This window comes from Rhipicephalus microplus, chromosome 5 (assembly GCF_043290135.1).
Source record: "Rhipicephalus microplus isolate Deutch F79 chromosome 5, USDA_Rmic, whole genome shotgun sequence".
In the NCBI taxonomy this organism is placed as follows: Eukaryota; Metazoa; Arthropoda; class Arachnida; order Ixodida; family Ixodidae; genus Rhipicephalus; species Rhipicephalus microplus.
Window position 1 is genome coordinate 210,457,044 of NC_134704.1, and position 13,856 is coordinate 210,470,899.

The window sequence follows — 13,856 nt, forward strand, 5'->3', positions numbered from 1 at the left end:
TGGACAGCTCTCGCGCGGCGAAGCAGCACTTTTTGAGGTTCAGTTGGAGCCCAGCGTTGGTTAAACACGTCAGAACCAGTTGGAGCCGAAGAAGATGTGTAGGAAAATCGGGAGAGAAAACGACAATGTCGGCGAGGTAGCATAGACACACAGACCACTTCAGTCTACGCAGTGTGTTGTCCATGAGTCGTTCAAACGTGGCAGGGGCATTACAAAGCCCAAATGGCACTACGTTAAATTCGTACAGGCCATCTAGTGTAATGAACGCAGTTTTCTGGTGATCAGCTTCTGCCATAGGGACCTGCCAGTATCCAGATCGTAAGTCTAAGGAGGAGAAGAATTCGGCTCCTTGGAGGCTGTCAAGGGCGTCGTCAATGCGCGGTAATGGATAGACGTCTTTCCGCGTCACCTTGTTGAATCGCCGGTAGTCGACGCAAAATCAAATTGATCCATCCTTCTTTCGAACTAGAATGACCGGAGATGCCCAAGGACAGTGCGATGGTTGAATAACGCGACGATGTAGCATCTCTTTGACCTGGTCGTTGATGACGTGACGTTCTGCAGCAGAGACACGGTACGGTCTTTGACGCAATGGCTGGTGCGAACCGGTGTCAATGTAGTGGTGCACTGCCGAAGTACGACTCAATTGCTGCTGAGAAACGTTGAATGAATTCGCGAAGTGCAGGAGGAGATTGAGAAGCTCGTCGCGTTCTTGAGCAGTTAGGGTGTCGGCGATGGAACTCGAGAAGGTGTCACTCGACGAGCATTCCAGTGGGGAAAGGGCATGAAGTTCGGTAGAGGCGCTACTGCACGATTCGTCTGGCATGTTAAGAAATAAAGAAGAATCAAGGTAATCCACTTGACCGAGACATTCGCCGGTAAGTACCGTAAGCGGTGCAGAAAGGGGGTTGTGGACGAAACGACTGCTTCGGCCAGCAGTGACGTCAAGTGCAGCGAAAGGCAAAGAAACGGCTCGGGGGCTCATGAAAATGTCGGAAGGTGTAAACATTACCGTAGCATCGTTATAGTCATCGTAGCAAACCGGGACAACGGCAAGAGAGGCTGGCGGAATTTCAGTGTCCTCACGCACGACAAGTTTTAGCGACCACTCAAGGGTTTCGTGCAAAGGTTCGTCACACAGAGACGAAAATTGAACTTCATCGCGTGCGCAGTCGATGATGGCATGATGATTTGACAGAAAGTCCCACCCGAGGATAACGTCATGCGAGCACACCGAAAGGACGATGAACTCGACAACGTACATAGAGCCATGGATGAATATGCGGGCCCTACAGGTGCCGAGAGGTCGAACTGGTTGTGCGCTAGCTGTACGAAGCGATAGCCCAGAGAGCGGCGTGGTCACTTTGCGTAGGGAGCGGCAAAGCTGGGCGGCTATAACAGAAACGGCAGCACCTGTGTCGACGAGGGCAAAGGTAGAAATACTATCGACAGATATGGCGACGACGTTAGCTGGTGAATTGCGAGGACTTGAGCATTTCGACGACGGCGCAGTTCTTGCCTCTGGAACTGCGGCGTTCAGTTTTCCTGGTTGGAGGAAGCGGGTCTAGGACGCATTGGGGACAGTGATCGCCTGCGACGAGATGGGAAGCGGGGAGAGTGAGTCTGAGGTGAGGGCTGGCGTGACCGAGACTCAGGAAGGTTTGTGTATCTATACTGCGGTGAGGAATAGGGAGCAGGTATGTGCATGGGCTGTGGGTTATACAGTAACGACCGAGTAGCATCGTAGAGTGGTTGGAAGCGACGGCGACAATATCGTGCCACGTGTCCTGGAGTACCGCAGGCGTAGCAAATTGGTCGATTGTCAGGAGTGCGCCAGGAATTGCTGACTCGTGGTGCGGCCCAAGGTGTCGAAAAAGGGGTGGAGTGGGGAGCAACTGAAGACATGGGTGGCAAATGCTGCTGGCGGGGTCTGCTGCGTACCACCTGGGCATACGTAAGAGGCGCTGCCACGGGCTGCATAGCCGGCGCAAGGGCAACAGGCATGGCCACAGGCTGCTGGTGGGTGGCGACGGGAGCAGCCTGAGCTACCTCTTCGGCAATAACGTCGTGGAGTGGTGAGGGCAGACGAGAGGACGGCGGCTGCTGCGTGAAGGGAATCAACGACAGTTGCCGAGCTACTTCTTCACGCACAAAGTCTTTAATCTCTTGCAGGGTTGGTGGGTGGTCGGGAACGGAAGTCAGACTGGAGAGCGAGTCGGCGTGTGAGGAAAATGGCCGAGTCAGGGCGCGTTGCTTGCTCAACTCGTTGAAACTTTGGCACAAAGGGACAAGTTCCGCAACGGTGGCAGGATTACGGGCAAGGAGCAGCTGATATGCACCGTCATTTATCCTTTTGAGGATGTGTTGAATCTTCTCCGACTCGGGCATGGTGGTGTTGACACGGTTGCAAAGACCAATAATGTCTTCGATGTAGCTGGTGAAAGATTCCGTTTGCTTTTGTGCGCGAGTCCGCAAGCGTTCTTCGGCTCTGGACTTGCGGACAGCGGGTCGGCCAAAAACGTCAGAAAACAACGTTTTAAAGATGGACCATGTCGTAATGTCGTTTTTGTGGTTGTTATACCACATTTCGGCCACGTCAGTGAGGTAAAAGATGACGTTAGTCAATTTGTCCGCGTCATCCCACTTGCTCTTTCAGCTCACCAGTTCGTAGTTAGCGAACCAGTCTTCCACGTCGGTCTCATCAGCTCCGCTAAACACCTTGGGTTCTCGCAAACGAAGAACGCCGGGGTTGCTGGGGGATAGAGTGGAAGAGCCAGGTTGCGCGTTATTGGTAGCCATGATGGGAGGTAGCGTTCGGTTGCGCAGCTCCAGGTTTAGGCGACGGCGAATGGCAGCACCCAGGCTCAGGCGACGGGGAATGTCAGCACCCTCCACCAATTGAAAAAGGGTTTATTGGCGACTGTTCCGACGGTGGTCCTACAATCAAACACGATCGGGAAAGAGCAATGGTCAAGCTGATGCCGGCGATGATCAGCACGAGCCGAGCGAGCCAAGCCCAGGACCCAGTACCCAAGCGGAGGCGATGTTGCTTGCCAACGATCCATTTTCTTCTTCACAATATATATATATATATATATATATTTATATATATATATATATATATATATATATATATATATATATATATATATATATATATATATATTTATATATTGTCACGTTATAGTACGAGCGACACCTATGACTGGAGGTCAGAATTTCACCAGCGATTCCGTCTCTCTCTTCCTCTCTCGGTCTGTGGTGTGCACGCATACGGCCAGCTGAAATAATCCCTTAGCTGTTATTTGTTACTTGGGGCTGCGCCCAGCCTTGTTATCTCCATTCATGTCAATTTGTGTGGTATACCACCAGAGTTACGTACTGCCAACTAGAGCACATAATCTACTTCCTTATCAAATGCGCACTAATCTTTTAAGTACTCTCTTTTTTCCGCAAATCGTTTCTGATTGAAATTTGCTGCCTGAAAACATTGTATTTTAAATCTGCAAATGCTTTTGAAAGCGCGCTACCTATATTTGGAAATGAAGTAAACCAGTGAATGTTCATCGCGTTCACTTTTGCATTTCAACGTTTTTTTTTCACCACGTGTTTTATTGATGCATTGTTACTTCATAATTTGCAAATACTGCATTTATGCACCCGGCGCATTCCGGGAAGAGTTCTTTTTGTTTACTTTTATACTTCTTATAATGTGCATCACTCTCCTAAGAACTGTATTATTTTTTTATCTTTACAGGCTGCGCTGGTAACACTTTTAGATACGCCGTAAGATTGCTTTGTTTCCTTTTTCTGTGAGCTTGTGTGCCTTACGGTTCCATTTGTGCTTGTAAATTTGAAACTGTATATTTTCCCACATGCAAAGTCCTTTGTTACCGCAGTATCCTGTAAATAAATATATAATAAAATAAAGCATTCGACAGTCCCTTTGGGCGTGCTTGGCGTCGCACACTGCAGCGCTATTGCTAGAGCTGACGTAAGGTGATTAAATGCAAATCAACTACTCGCTTTTGCATGAAGTCTTATCAGAGCAGTGTGACAGACGCCCGCGGATTCCACTATGTACATGCGTTCGTACATTTTTTCTCGTGGTTCACGTAGCATTTCAATTAAACAAAATGTTATTAACCATGTCCATGGCAGACACCATGGTGAGATGCCAAGCACAAGCGGTGCGCACGCTGTTTACCTGCTGGAAACAAACGGCGACACGGGTTCTGCAAGAATGGTTTGAAACGAACCTCGGTGTATCCTTTAATCAAGTAAACGTTTCATTGAAACGCAAAATAATGGGAGGCGTGTTGGGTTTCATGTAAGTTTCATCACAGATAAACCACTTTTACGAGTGAAGTACATTATTTAGTACAACGTGAGTTTGAAGATGATGAAAATGTGTGCTGTGCATGGCGGCGCCACCCATGAGAGAACAGGAAGAAGCCCAAGGAGGTAGGAGTGCTCGAGAAACCAGTCGGTTCGAGACAGTCGGACAGCAGAAGAGTACAGGCGTTGCGATGGCTACCGATCCGTTGCGGCGCTGATCCCTTCCCGGGTGGATTCAAGGTGAACTTGGACGACGAGCGATGCCGGACGACGACGGTGCGAGCGTCATCATCGAGTCCCGCGAGTGAACTGGTGACTCCAGAAGAAACCAAGCCAGGGAAGCTGAGGCCTAGCAGCGGGACTGGCCTACCTGTGTTCCAGGCGTGGACAAACGCGCATGTGGCCAGCCACTCTTCAGCGAAGCGGCCGTCCCAGCGACGGTCACGATAGGAAATCCACACCATAGCACCACAACCTCAAGGTGACACAGCGACACGCCAGACCGTCTCGTCGACAGCGACGTGTGAGTAGTGTTTGAAATAGCTGTGCTGTTTCAGTGTCGTGGGAATAGTGTACTGTAGGCTAAAGAAGTACAGGCATAATTGTGCCGCGAGGACTTTTCGTTAGTGTAAATATTCATTTATGTGTGCGCTCAGGTCGTATAAACGTGCTATCATTGTTTGCGTCACATCTCTTGTCGTTGAGCAGCTGGGCCCACACGAACCTGTCACTTTTGGCAAGCCTTGACAAAATTGGATGATTACATTGGTGGTCAGTGCTCAAACATAGGAGTGAGGCATTGATAACGACAACGTTGTCAGCATTAGTTAAGAGCTATGATCGAAGGATGCAGAATTCAAGGTATGGGTAGAACAGAAACTTATACGATTACGCGACGAGCGTGTCGAAGAGAGAAATGCTCTGACGGAGGTAATGGCATGGCAGCAGTTAATGGAACAAGAATGTGAGTGAGGAAGCTCACGAGAAAACCGAGCAGCAACAAAAGCTGCTAGAACAAGAGATGAAGGTGCTTAAGCTGAAGTTTTGGCTTCAAGAAAGGGCCGCTAGCCCGCAAGCAGCCCATGACGTAAATGCTATCAGAACGAATGTGTCCGTTGCGTCAAACATATCTAGTCCCCATAAGCTAACACCTTCATTCAATGGCAAAAGGGATGACCTAGACGCGTATCTACAACGTTTCGAACGTGTAGGAATGGCCAAAAGAGAAGTGGGCGCTCTCCTTGAGTTTAGGTTTCACTGGGAAAGCATTGATGGTGATCGGACGAATTGGCCCAACTGCAGTCTTGGATTACGACATGCTGAAGTGGTCACTCGTGTAATGGTTTCTGTACACAGCAGACAAGCACCGAGAATAATCCGTAACGCGAGACCCCGAAGATGGGGAAATCGACAAGCAGTACGCATCGAGGCTCTCGGGGTACTTAGATCATTGGTTGGAGCTCGCGGAGGTCGAGAAAAGCTTTGAGGGCCTCAGAGAGCTAATGATTTCTGATTAATTTATCAAGGAATGCTCTCCTCTTTAAGAGTTTTCTTGAAGAAAAAAATTGACCCCTTATCTGCATGTTAATCTGCAAATGTCGTCAAAAGACGATAGTCTTGTGTCTGGAGAGATTGAACGAAATGTTTGTTTGATGTTTTGCACAAGAAAATTGGCGATTGGTATTCTGGAGGCACCACGTTAGAGTGCCAAGAGCGTGCAGCGGAGGCGAACGAGCGCACCAAGTCACGTCACACGTGAGACATGAGCGCTATCTGGCAGTTTCTTGGAAAACGAAACGCGATGCTCTGAAACGGGCGTGCGTGCCCGTCGTAGAGGTGTTAGGGTGTAGAACGCAGGGCGACGGTTAGGTTCCAACACCGTGGCGTCTTAGCAAAGCGTTAGAAACACTTCCTTTTTCCTGCAAGCTCTGCATGGTCAGCTACACGTGATAAACGCTAAGGTCCTTAGAATAGCTTATATATGCTTTTTCTAGTACAAGATGCACATAGAGGATTTATACGTGTTGTTTGGGTTCCTCAGATTTGTGCGATAATTATTTTTCACTGATAATCGCACAAGTGTGAACGCTGAATTTTGAGCAACATTGGTGGGCACTGCGGGTGGGGTCGGCTGTCCAGTACCGTTAAGAGTGGACAAACGAACAAATGGACAGAAAAACAGACCAAAATTTTTGTGTCGAGGGTCCTCAAGAAAGGCTCTCGTCTTTAAAAAAAACAGACGAAGCATCCAAGAACTGTCTCAGGCAGGCGAAAATTTTGTTGACACTCAGTTATAGCTGAACTTTCGTAGAGAGCGGCCTGAGAAGTCCGCCCAAGGCTCTCGTTTGAGAACGAATGAGACGTAAACGCACCCCGGGGAAAAAATTGCTGTTTCCTATGCAACTAGGGGCGTAGGGCAGCCGACTGTTGGTCAAACACGAAAAGAAAATAGAGAGATCTGTGTCAAACAGGTGACAAGTTGCGTCCTAGCAAGGACGCGACTTGTCACTTCCCTCTTCTAGTGCTAACTGGAGGAGAGAGTAAGAGAGAGGCATCAAGCGTGGTCTCAGTAGATAAAGCAGAGGAAAAGGCAACAAACTTCGAGGGTTACGTCGTCTTACAAAATGTACAAACAATCCTGATCGTAACTTTTACTGTTAGCCGAGTAGTTACAGCTGGTGTAACTGGAGCTATGCCAGTTGCGAAAGGTTTTTTGGATAAACACGAAGTTACAGTACAGCGAAACTCAGGCTGGGACTCTGTTGTAGTTCGACAGGCGCTCGTATGCGAGGAAAAAATGACCGGAACTTGTAGTCCGGTATTCCTACTTGATCGAACAGTGCGCTATTTACCAGAAGCTGTCGTCTTCTTGGAGACGCCATTTTTCAGTGCTGAAGTTCGAGTGTATTGCATGCAAGATTTCCTATACAATGAAGTCTTAGGAAACGTCTAAGGAGCTCTAACACTGGACACATCGGCAATGATCCCGAGCGGAGCCACTCCTACAGCTGCGAAAGATGACGTGAAACCAGCGGATGCGCCTCATCATTCTGCTGATATTACTGAGCAAGACGTACCTTGTAGTAGCGACGATATAAAGAAGGTTGAATAATTACAAGAAAGGGTAAAGCTGAATCATCCCGACAGCACTGATTCCTTGGACGACAGGGTTACAGCAAAGGGCTACGACCTAATGGCAGCAGCGGGCGGAACAAAACGTAGCGACATACCTCTTAGGATGACTGCCAGTTGGGCGTGTTGGTAAAGGTTCATGACGAAACAAGCGCAGAAATACACAAACTCAGAGAGGACACAGACAAGCGCTTACTAGCAACTCAAAACTTTATTTGAAAGTGAACACTAATAAATATATCACACGCATGTACGTCATTCCCGACTTCACCTGCCATCATCAACAACGTGATACAACAAGATATGCACGCGCCGTAAACTGAAAACAAACACATGTCAAGAACTAAAATAGAAAAAAACAAAAAAAACAAAAACAAAACGTAACATAACAAGATATGCACGCGCCCACAACCGGAAACAAACACGTGTCAAGAACTAAGAAAACAAAAAAACAAAACGTAACACAGAGAAAAACACTTGGTTATGTGACGTCCAAAAAAGCACATTACGCATCTGTTAATAGAACTGACGCTTGACTGGCGCAACTTTCCCCTCCTTTCCTTATTCTATACCCTTTCATTATTTCTCTCGTCGTCCGCTTGTTGTGCCTGTCAATTATTCGTGTGTCGGAAAATTTCGGTTGGCAGGTGCACTTCTTGCAGTGCATCGCTAAGTGTGAGTAAGGGACCCCCTTTAGTGAACTTTCATGTTCACGAAGGCGCAAATTTATGCACCGACTCGTTTGATCATCGTATTCCTTTCCACATGTGAAAGGAGTTCCGTATACAACATTTTGTTTGCACTCAACGTGCCTTTTGCCGTGCTTTATGCTACATCTGTTCGATTCTCCAGTGCCTTTCTTGCTGACTAGCCTTTCTACTGCTGGACAAATCTTTGATAATTTGTTTTCAGCGGAATTATTAAATTATCAAAGCTTTGTCCAGCAGTATAAGGCTAGTCAACAAGAAAGTCACTGGAGAGTCGAACAGATGTAGCATAAAGCACGGCAGGAGGTATGTGGAGTGCAAAAAAGATGTATACGGAACTCCTTTCACATGTGGAAAGGAATACGATGATCAGACGAGTCGGTGCATAAATTTGCGCCTTCGTGAACATGAAAGTTCACTAAAGGGGGCCCCTTACTCATACCTAGCGATGCACTGCAAAGAGTGCACCTGCCAAACGAAATTTTCCGACACACGAACAATTGACAGGCACAACAAGCGTACGACCACAGAAATAATGGTAGCGTATAGAATAAGTAAAGAAGGGGACAGTTGCGTCAGTCAAGCGTCAGTTCTACTAACAGATGCGGAATTTGCTTTTTTGGTCATCACATAACCCAGTGTTTTTCTCTGTGTAACTTTTTCTGTTTTTTGTTTTTTCTTTTCTTAGTTCTTGACACGGGTTTGTTTCCCGGTTGTGGGCGCGTGCATATCTTGTTATGTTACGTTTTGTTTTTTGTTTTAGTGTTTTTTCTTTTCTTAGTTCTTGACACGTGTTTGTTTCCGGTTGTGGGCGCGTGCATATCGTATTATATAACGTTGTTGATGTTGACAGGGGAAGTCGGGAATGACGTACATGCGTGTGATGTACTGATTAGTGTTCGCTTCGAAATAAAGTTTTCAGTTGCTAGTAAGCGCTTGCCTGTGTCCTCTCTGAGTGTGTGTAGTTCTGCGCTTGTTTCATCCTGGACATACCTCTCCCGGTTTTAACGAGTTCGGTTGGCGCCACTGATAGCCACACCTTACGAAATCATCATGAAGAGGACGTCTCGTTGAATTGATGCTTCAACGCAGTCGGGAGAAAGAGAATTTCCAGATCTCATAAAACAGAGTTCTTACTGATGATCACATTATGTTTCGCAAACGCAGACTACCATGCCAAAAAGAGCTGGAAGAGCTAGTGGTACCAAAGCGGATACGGCATTTAGTGTTAAAAATGGCAGATGAAGGAATTCCAGCAGGTGACTAAGGAGCGACCAGAACCGTGAACAGAATCGTCACAGAACTGTATTGGCCAGGTTTTCAGCCCGCTACGAAGTGTTTCGTGAAGTCATGCGATGTGTAAACGTCTTCCACTCTATCTTTCAAGAAGTGTCCGACCCTGTCTTTTTCCGACATCCATGGGCTTATAATCTTGCAACGCTTAGGTACGTCCTCTGTATTGGTAGTGAACGAATCTCTCAGAGTTTGAGCTGTTTGAGTGAGAGTCTATTCCGTGCTTTTTTTATTTCGAATGGGAGTCACCACAGCACTTCTTCAATTAATTAGTGAAAAGATCCCATCTTGCCAAAGACACTTCGTGGCTTTCGTACCACATCAAGGTGGTGTCCGTGAGAAACAACGCGTCGTTATCCAGTCGGTCAATATTGTTCCAGTGGTTGTACCGGCTCACCTTTTTGTAATGCGTTAGCAACACGTCCACGTCTTCTCCTGCCATTCTCGCGAACGGGCGGGGTTCCATGTAGTGATGCCTAGGTGTACCCAGCGTAGAACTGCGTGGGGTTGAGGTGGTCGATTCCTGACCTTCGCTCTGGGCCGTGACGACTATTTTCAATGGCGTCGCTTTGCCGCCTCTGGTGAACTCCAAGAAGCTGTGGCTCCGTCGTACGTTGACGTGCCATACCCCGCACCTCCACCACTCTGTTACGTCTAAGAAAGGGGTTTATTCAGAGGCGACGCAACGGTCTACTCGAACGTCGAATGCGCACCAGACACCGCTTGACAAAAGCCGAACGTTCTCTTCTTCTGCCACCTCCTTGTTCTCCGCTACACAGATACACATACCTAAATTACGCATGTATTACCAATACCTTAAACAATGTGAACACAGTCGAAAACCAAACCGCATAGCAGCTTCAAATGCAGCCGCGGCATTCGTTTGCGCGAAAAATGATGCAGCGCTATGTCTAGTTTGGTGGCGGAGCCTTGCAGCGAGATGCCACACTAACGCCGATGGCCGCTTCCTATTGAAATCTGCTCTTTCACCCGGGCACTGAAAAAATAGAAGAGGTGCTGGATAGGCGCGCCTTCTCCTTACGGAGGCCGCCACCCACAGGAAACAATGACTTGTCCATGCGTCCATGCGCAATCGCACTAAAAACAACGTATTCGAAGAAAAACAAACGTTAGTGTTCACGAAGCGTGCGTGGCGCATTTTATTTCTCCATGCCATCGCTCCCTGGTGAGCTTTCAGCACTTTCATGCGGACGAGAGAGAGAACAATTGCAGCATGCGACAAATGTATGTAACAACGCGTACTCGGCGAATACCTAAACTTTATTCGGGCGTGGATTCACAAGAAAATGAGCTCCTTTTGTGAATCTATTTCATCACCATCTGAAAACGCGTTGCAGGACTCTTTTAAGGATAAAAGCTGGCCAAGAACGCTGGAGCGTTTGTACTGTTTTTGCGCTCCGTTATACGTACTCATCGTTAAAAGTGTGCGCGTTTAACTTCACAAAATTGCGGGCTGCACGCTGTTAAATTAATTCAATAATATAATTTTTCATATTTTTTGACAATCAAATAATTGAACGTCATTACAAGTTCATTGCAGCCATGTCCTGTGTTTAGCGATGTCTGAATACCAACTAGGCCATCAGTCGGTTATTTCTAGCAGCTGTCGAAGCAGGTTTGTTATCGTGTGCCGGCTCCTCTTCGACAAAGGGGTCTCTTTTTCTCTCCACAAGCCCACGCAAGCACAGCCTCAGTAAACGAATTTCCGAATTTCAGTGGCGGCTCAGGCGTTCGGGCGAAAACATTAGCGACAGGCATGGTGGACGCATGACTTAGGGAAACAACTTAAGATTTTCTCACACCTGGTGCTCCGGATGTTTTCCGTTAGACAGCAAGGCAAATGTAAAACGCTCTTGCTACACAACTGTTGAGATGATGCAAGATTCGATGAGCACACAATTAGTAGATAAAAACGCGAACACGTACTCTCTGTCTACCACTACTGGAGTGATTATCAGAACAAAGTAAGAAGAAAGGAATGACTTCAGAAACAAGCCGTGTGCTGCAAGTGTCACAAATTTTTGCCTACCTATATCTCCACGTGAAGCCTGGTACATTTCTTCCGCTTCAACCAGTGGTACCTTGACTCGAGCTCTGCCGCTAGGTGTGGATGCTCGAGCTTTAGTCATGGCCGGCTCCGACTGGACACTAGTGCCTGATGGTGAAACCAAGGAAAGATTGCAATAAGGCTTTCTAAATAGACAGTCTGCTCAGTGGACCTTCGCATAATAGTCCGGCTAGTGTATTTAGCTCAATTTTTCTATATGATGGTGAATTCCCAATGAGTACGATGACGATATTTTCATTCAACGAAAGCGGCGAGGTTCCCCGCCACCTATGACAGCCTCTCCGACAAACCTCAGAGTGCCGTCACCGCTGCTCTGGCTTAAAGACGAACCGAAGGATTGGTGGGAAGAAAGGAACATTGGGTGCACTGTGCGGTGCCGTGAAGGTTGTCGGGATAGCTTAACATCCTGAACAGACATCGCTATAACGGGTTGAGTATACTTTATGCATAAAGTGTGCATTTGGAAGAGTTAAGTTATTCAGATGGCAAAGAGCGACAGCCGAGTAGTGGTTACCCAGAGCAGCCAACAAACTTTCAGCCTTCCTGCAGAAGCTTACTACATGCTCACCGATTCACCAGCGGTGGGTTGGGGCTTTGCTAACAAGTCGTGGCATTCCTAAAACATGACATTTCAGTTTTGCACATTAAAGTTGCCTCACACACCTGCTACATCACAGACCTGTCCTCGAGTCCTCGTCGTGTCTCACTGAGGGGTAATGAACGCACTCATGCATGCGATGAAGCACTAGCCCTCTGAGCAGTCTAGCGCAGTGAGGCGGCCAACACAGTTTACCACTTCACTGAAACGACGAATCCCTCAACACTTTGACAAAACTTGCCGTGTTACCAAGACAAGAGACCCCCGAGATGAAAATATCCCATAAATAGGAGCCAAACTCGAAATTCACCGCCCGGCTTGGCTTTTTAGGGCTCTTGAAGTTCGAAGTAAAATGTCTATTGTCTGCGACAAAACCTCAGCAACAATGCTTATAATTAACCAAGCCACAGACTGGCACCACCCGAGCCGAACTTCGCGTAGTCGTGAATGTGCCGAGCAGCAGCAGCAGTGCTCCTACCGAGAGCGGCAATGTCAGGTTCGCACGTAATTTTCTGGCGCTGCAGGTGCGCTGCAGTTTGCTATTCTTGCAGTGTTTTTAGAGGCTGTGGCTCGAATGCAACTCTGTGTACTCCAAAGAAAGAGCTTTATCAACATCGAAGAAGGCCTTGCTGAGTCCCAACACTTGACCATCTCCACTGTTTAAGCTCACACGCAGCTGCCCTGCCACAGTGGTTTAATGGCTAAGGTATTCGGCTGCTGACCCGCAGGTCGCGCGATCAAATCCCGGTTGTGGCAGCTGCAGTTTCGATGGAAGCGAAAATGCTGTAGGCCTATGTGCTCAGATTAAAGTGCACGTTTGAAATCCCAGGTAGTCAAAATTTTCAGAGCAATCCACTGAGTCTCTCACTATCATTTGATGGTTTTGGCACGTTAAAGATCACATATCAATCAAACAAATGAAACTCGCACGTGAATTGTACACTTGGTTTTGTACACGTCTAGGAGTAGACATCTTATGTTGGTGGTTTGAAATATATTAACTTTGAATAAAAATAAAAGGTGACTTTCCTTTCTTTCCCACAACAGAATCTAGAACGGGCAGCGTACGCAAGGTTAATTCTCAAGCAGGTCACATGAAGGTAAACACGTAAATTTAACAAAGATTTCAATGCATTGTTTCAGAGCACAGCCTGCAGGTGCCCGTTCCAGCGTTGAGTGGCGTCGCCGTCGCTATTTGCGGCGTAATAAAAACAAAAAAAGGGATCGAATGGAAACTTGGGCCCTCTACCTGTCAGTTGTGACCAAAAAGCGACGGTGGTAGTGAAACTTTTTAGGAGCTTGCTCTGGAAGCTTCTTATGCTCGCGCCATGTTCAGCGTCGGCAGGTGGCCGGCGTGCTCACCAGTGATTCTAGTGTACACTTGTCTAGTCGCCACTCACGGCGTCCTCTCCGGTGATTCCAACATTGCTCACTAAATGGCGCACCGCCACCCAAGCCACCAGTTTGCCGGTCAGCAGCTGCGAGTTTGTAGCTGCGAGTTAGACCGGCGAGTTGGCAGCTGAGTGCCTTAGTCACGAGACCACCATGGCGGATTGCTGCAAGATATACGATAGTGCGTACGAGAGATCCGGCAACGTGTGCGGCTTAGCAGTTACCTAGTTAAAAAGACCAAAAAAGTATTTCTCGTAACGGCTAGAGAGAAATAAAGGCGAAAAAAGGAAGGCAGGGAAGTTAACCA

General features: G+C 47.5%; 1 protein-coding gene across 1 annotated transcript in view; it reads right to left on the reverse strand.

Annotated features, from left to right (window-relative positions):
* Window positions 1-13,856, reverse strand: part of nompB (intraflagellar transport protein 88-like protein nompB) — a 1,761,410-nt gene that overhangs the window by 180,610 nt on the left and 1,566,944 nt on the right. Inside the window, exon 23 of the mRNA XM_075896456.1 lies at window positions 11,521-11,646. Coding sequence (XP_075752571.1) covers window positions 11,521-11,646 — 126 coding nt within the window. The remainder of the gene's footprint in view (window positions 1-11,520; window positions 11,647-13,856) is intronic.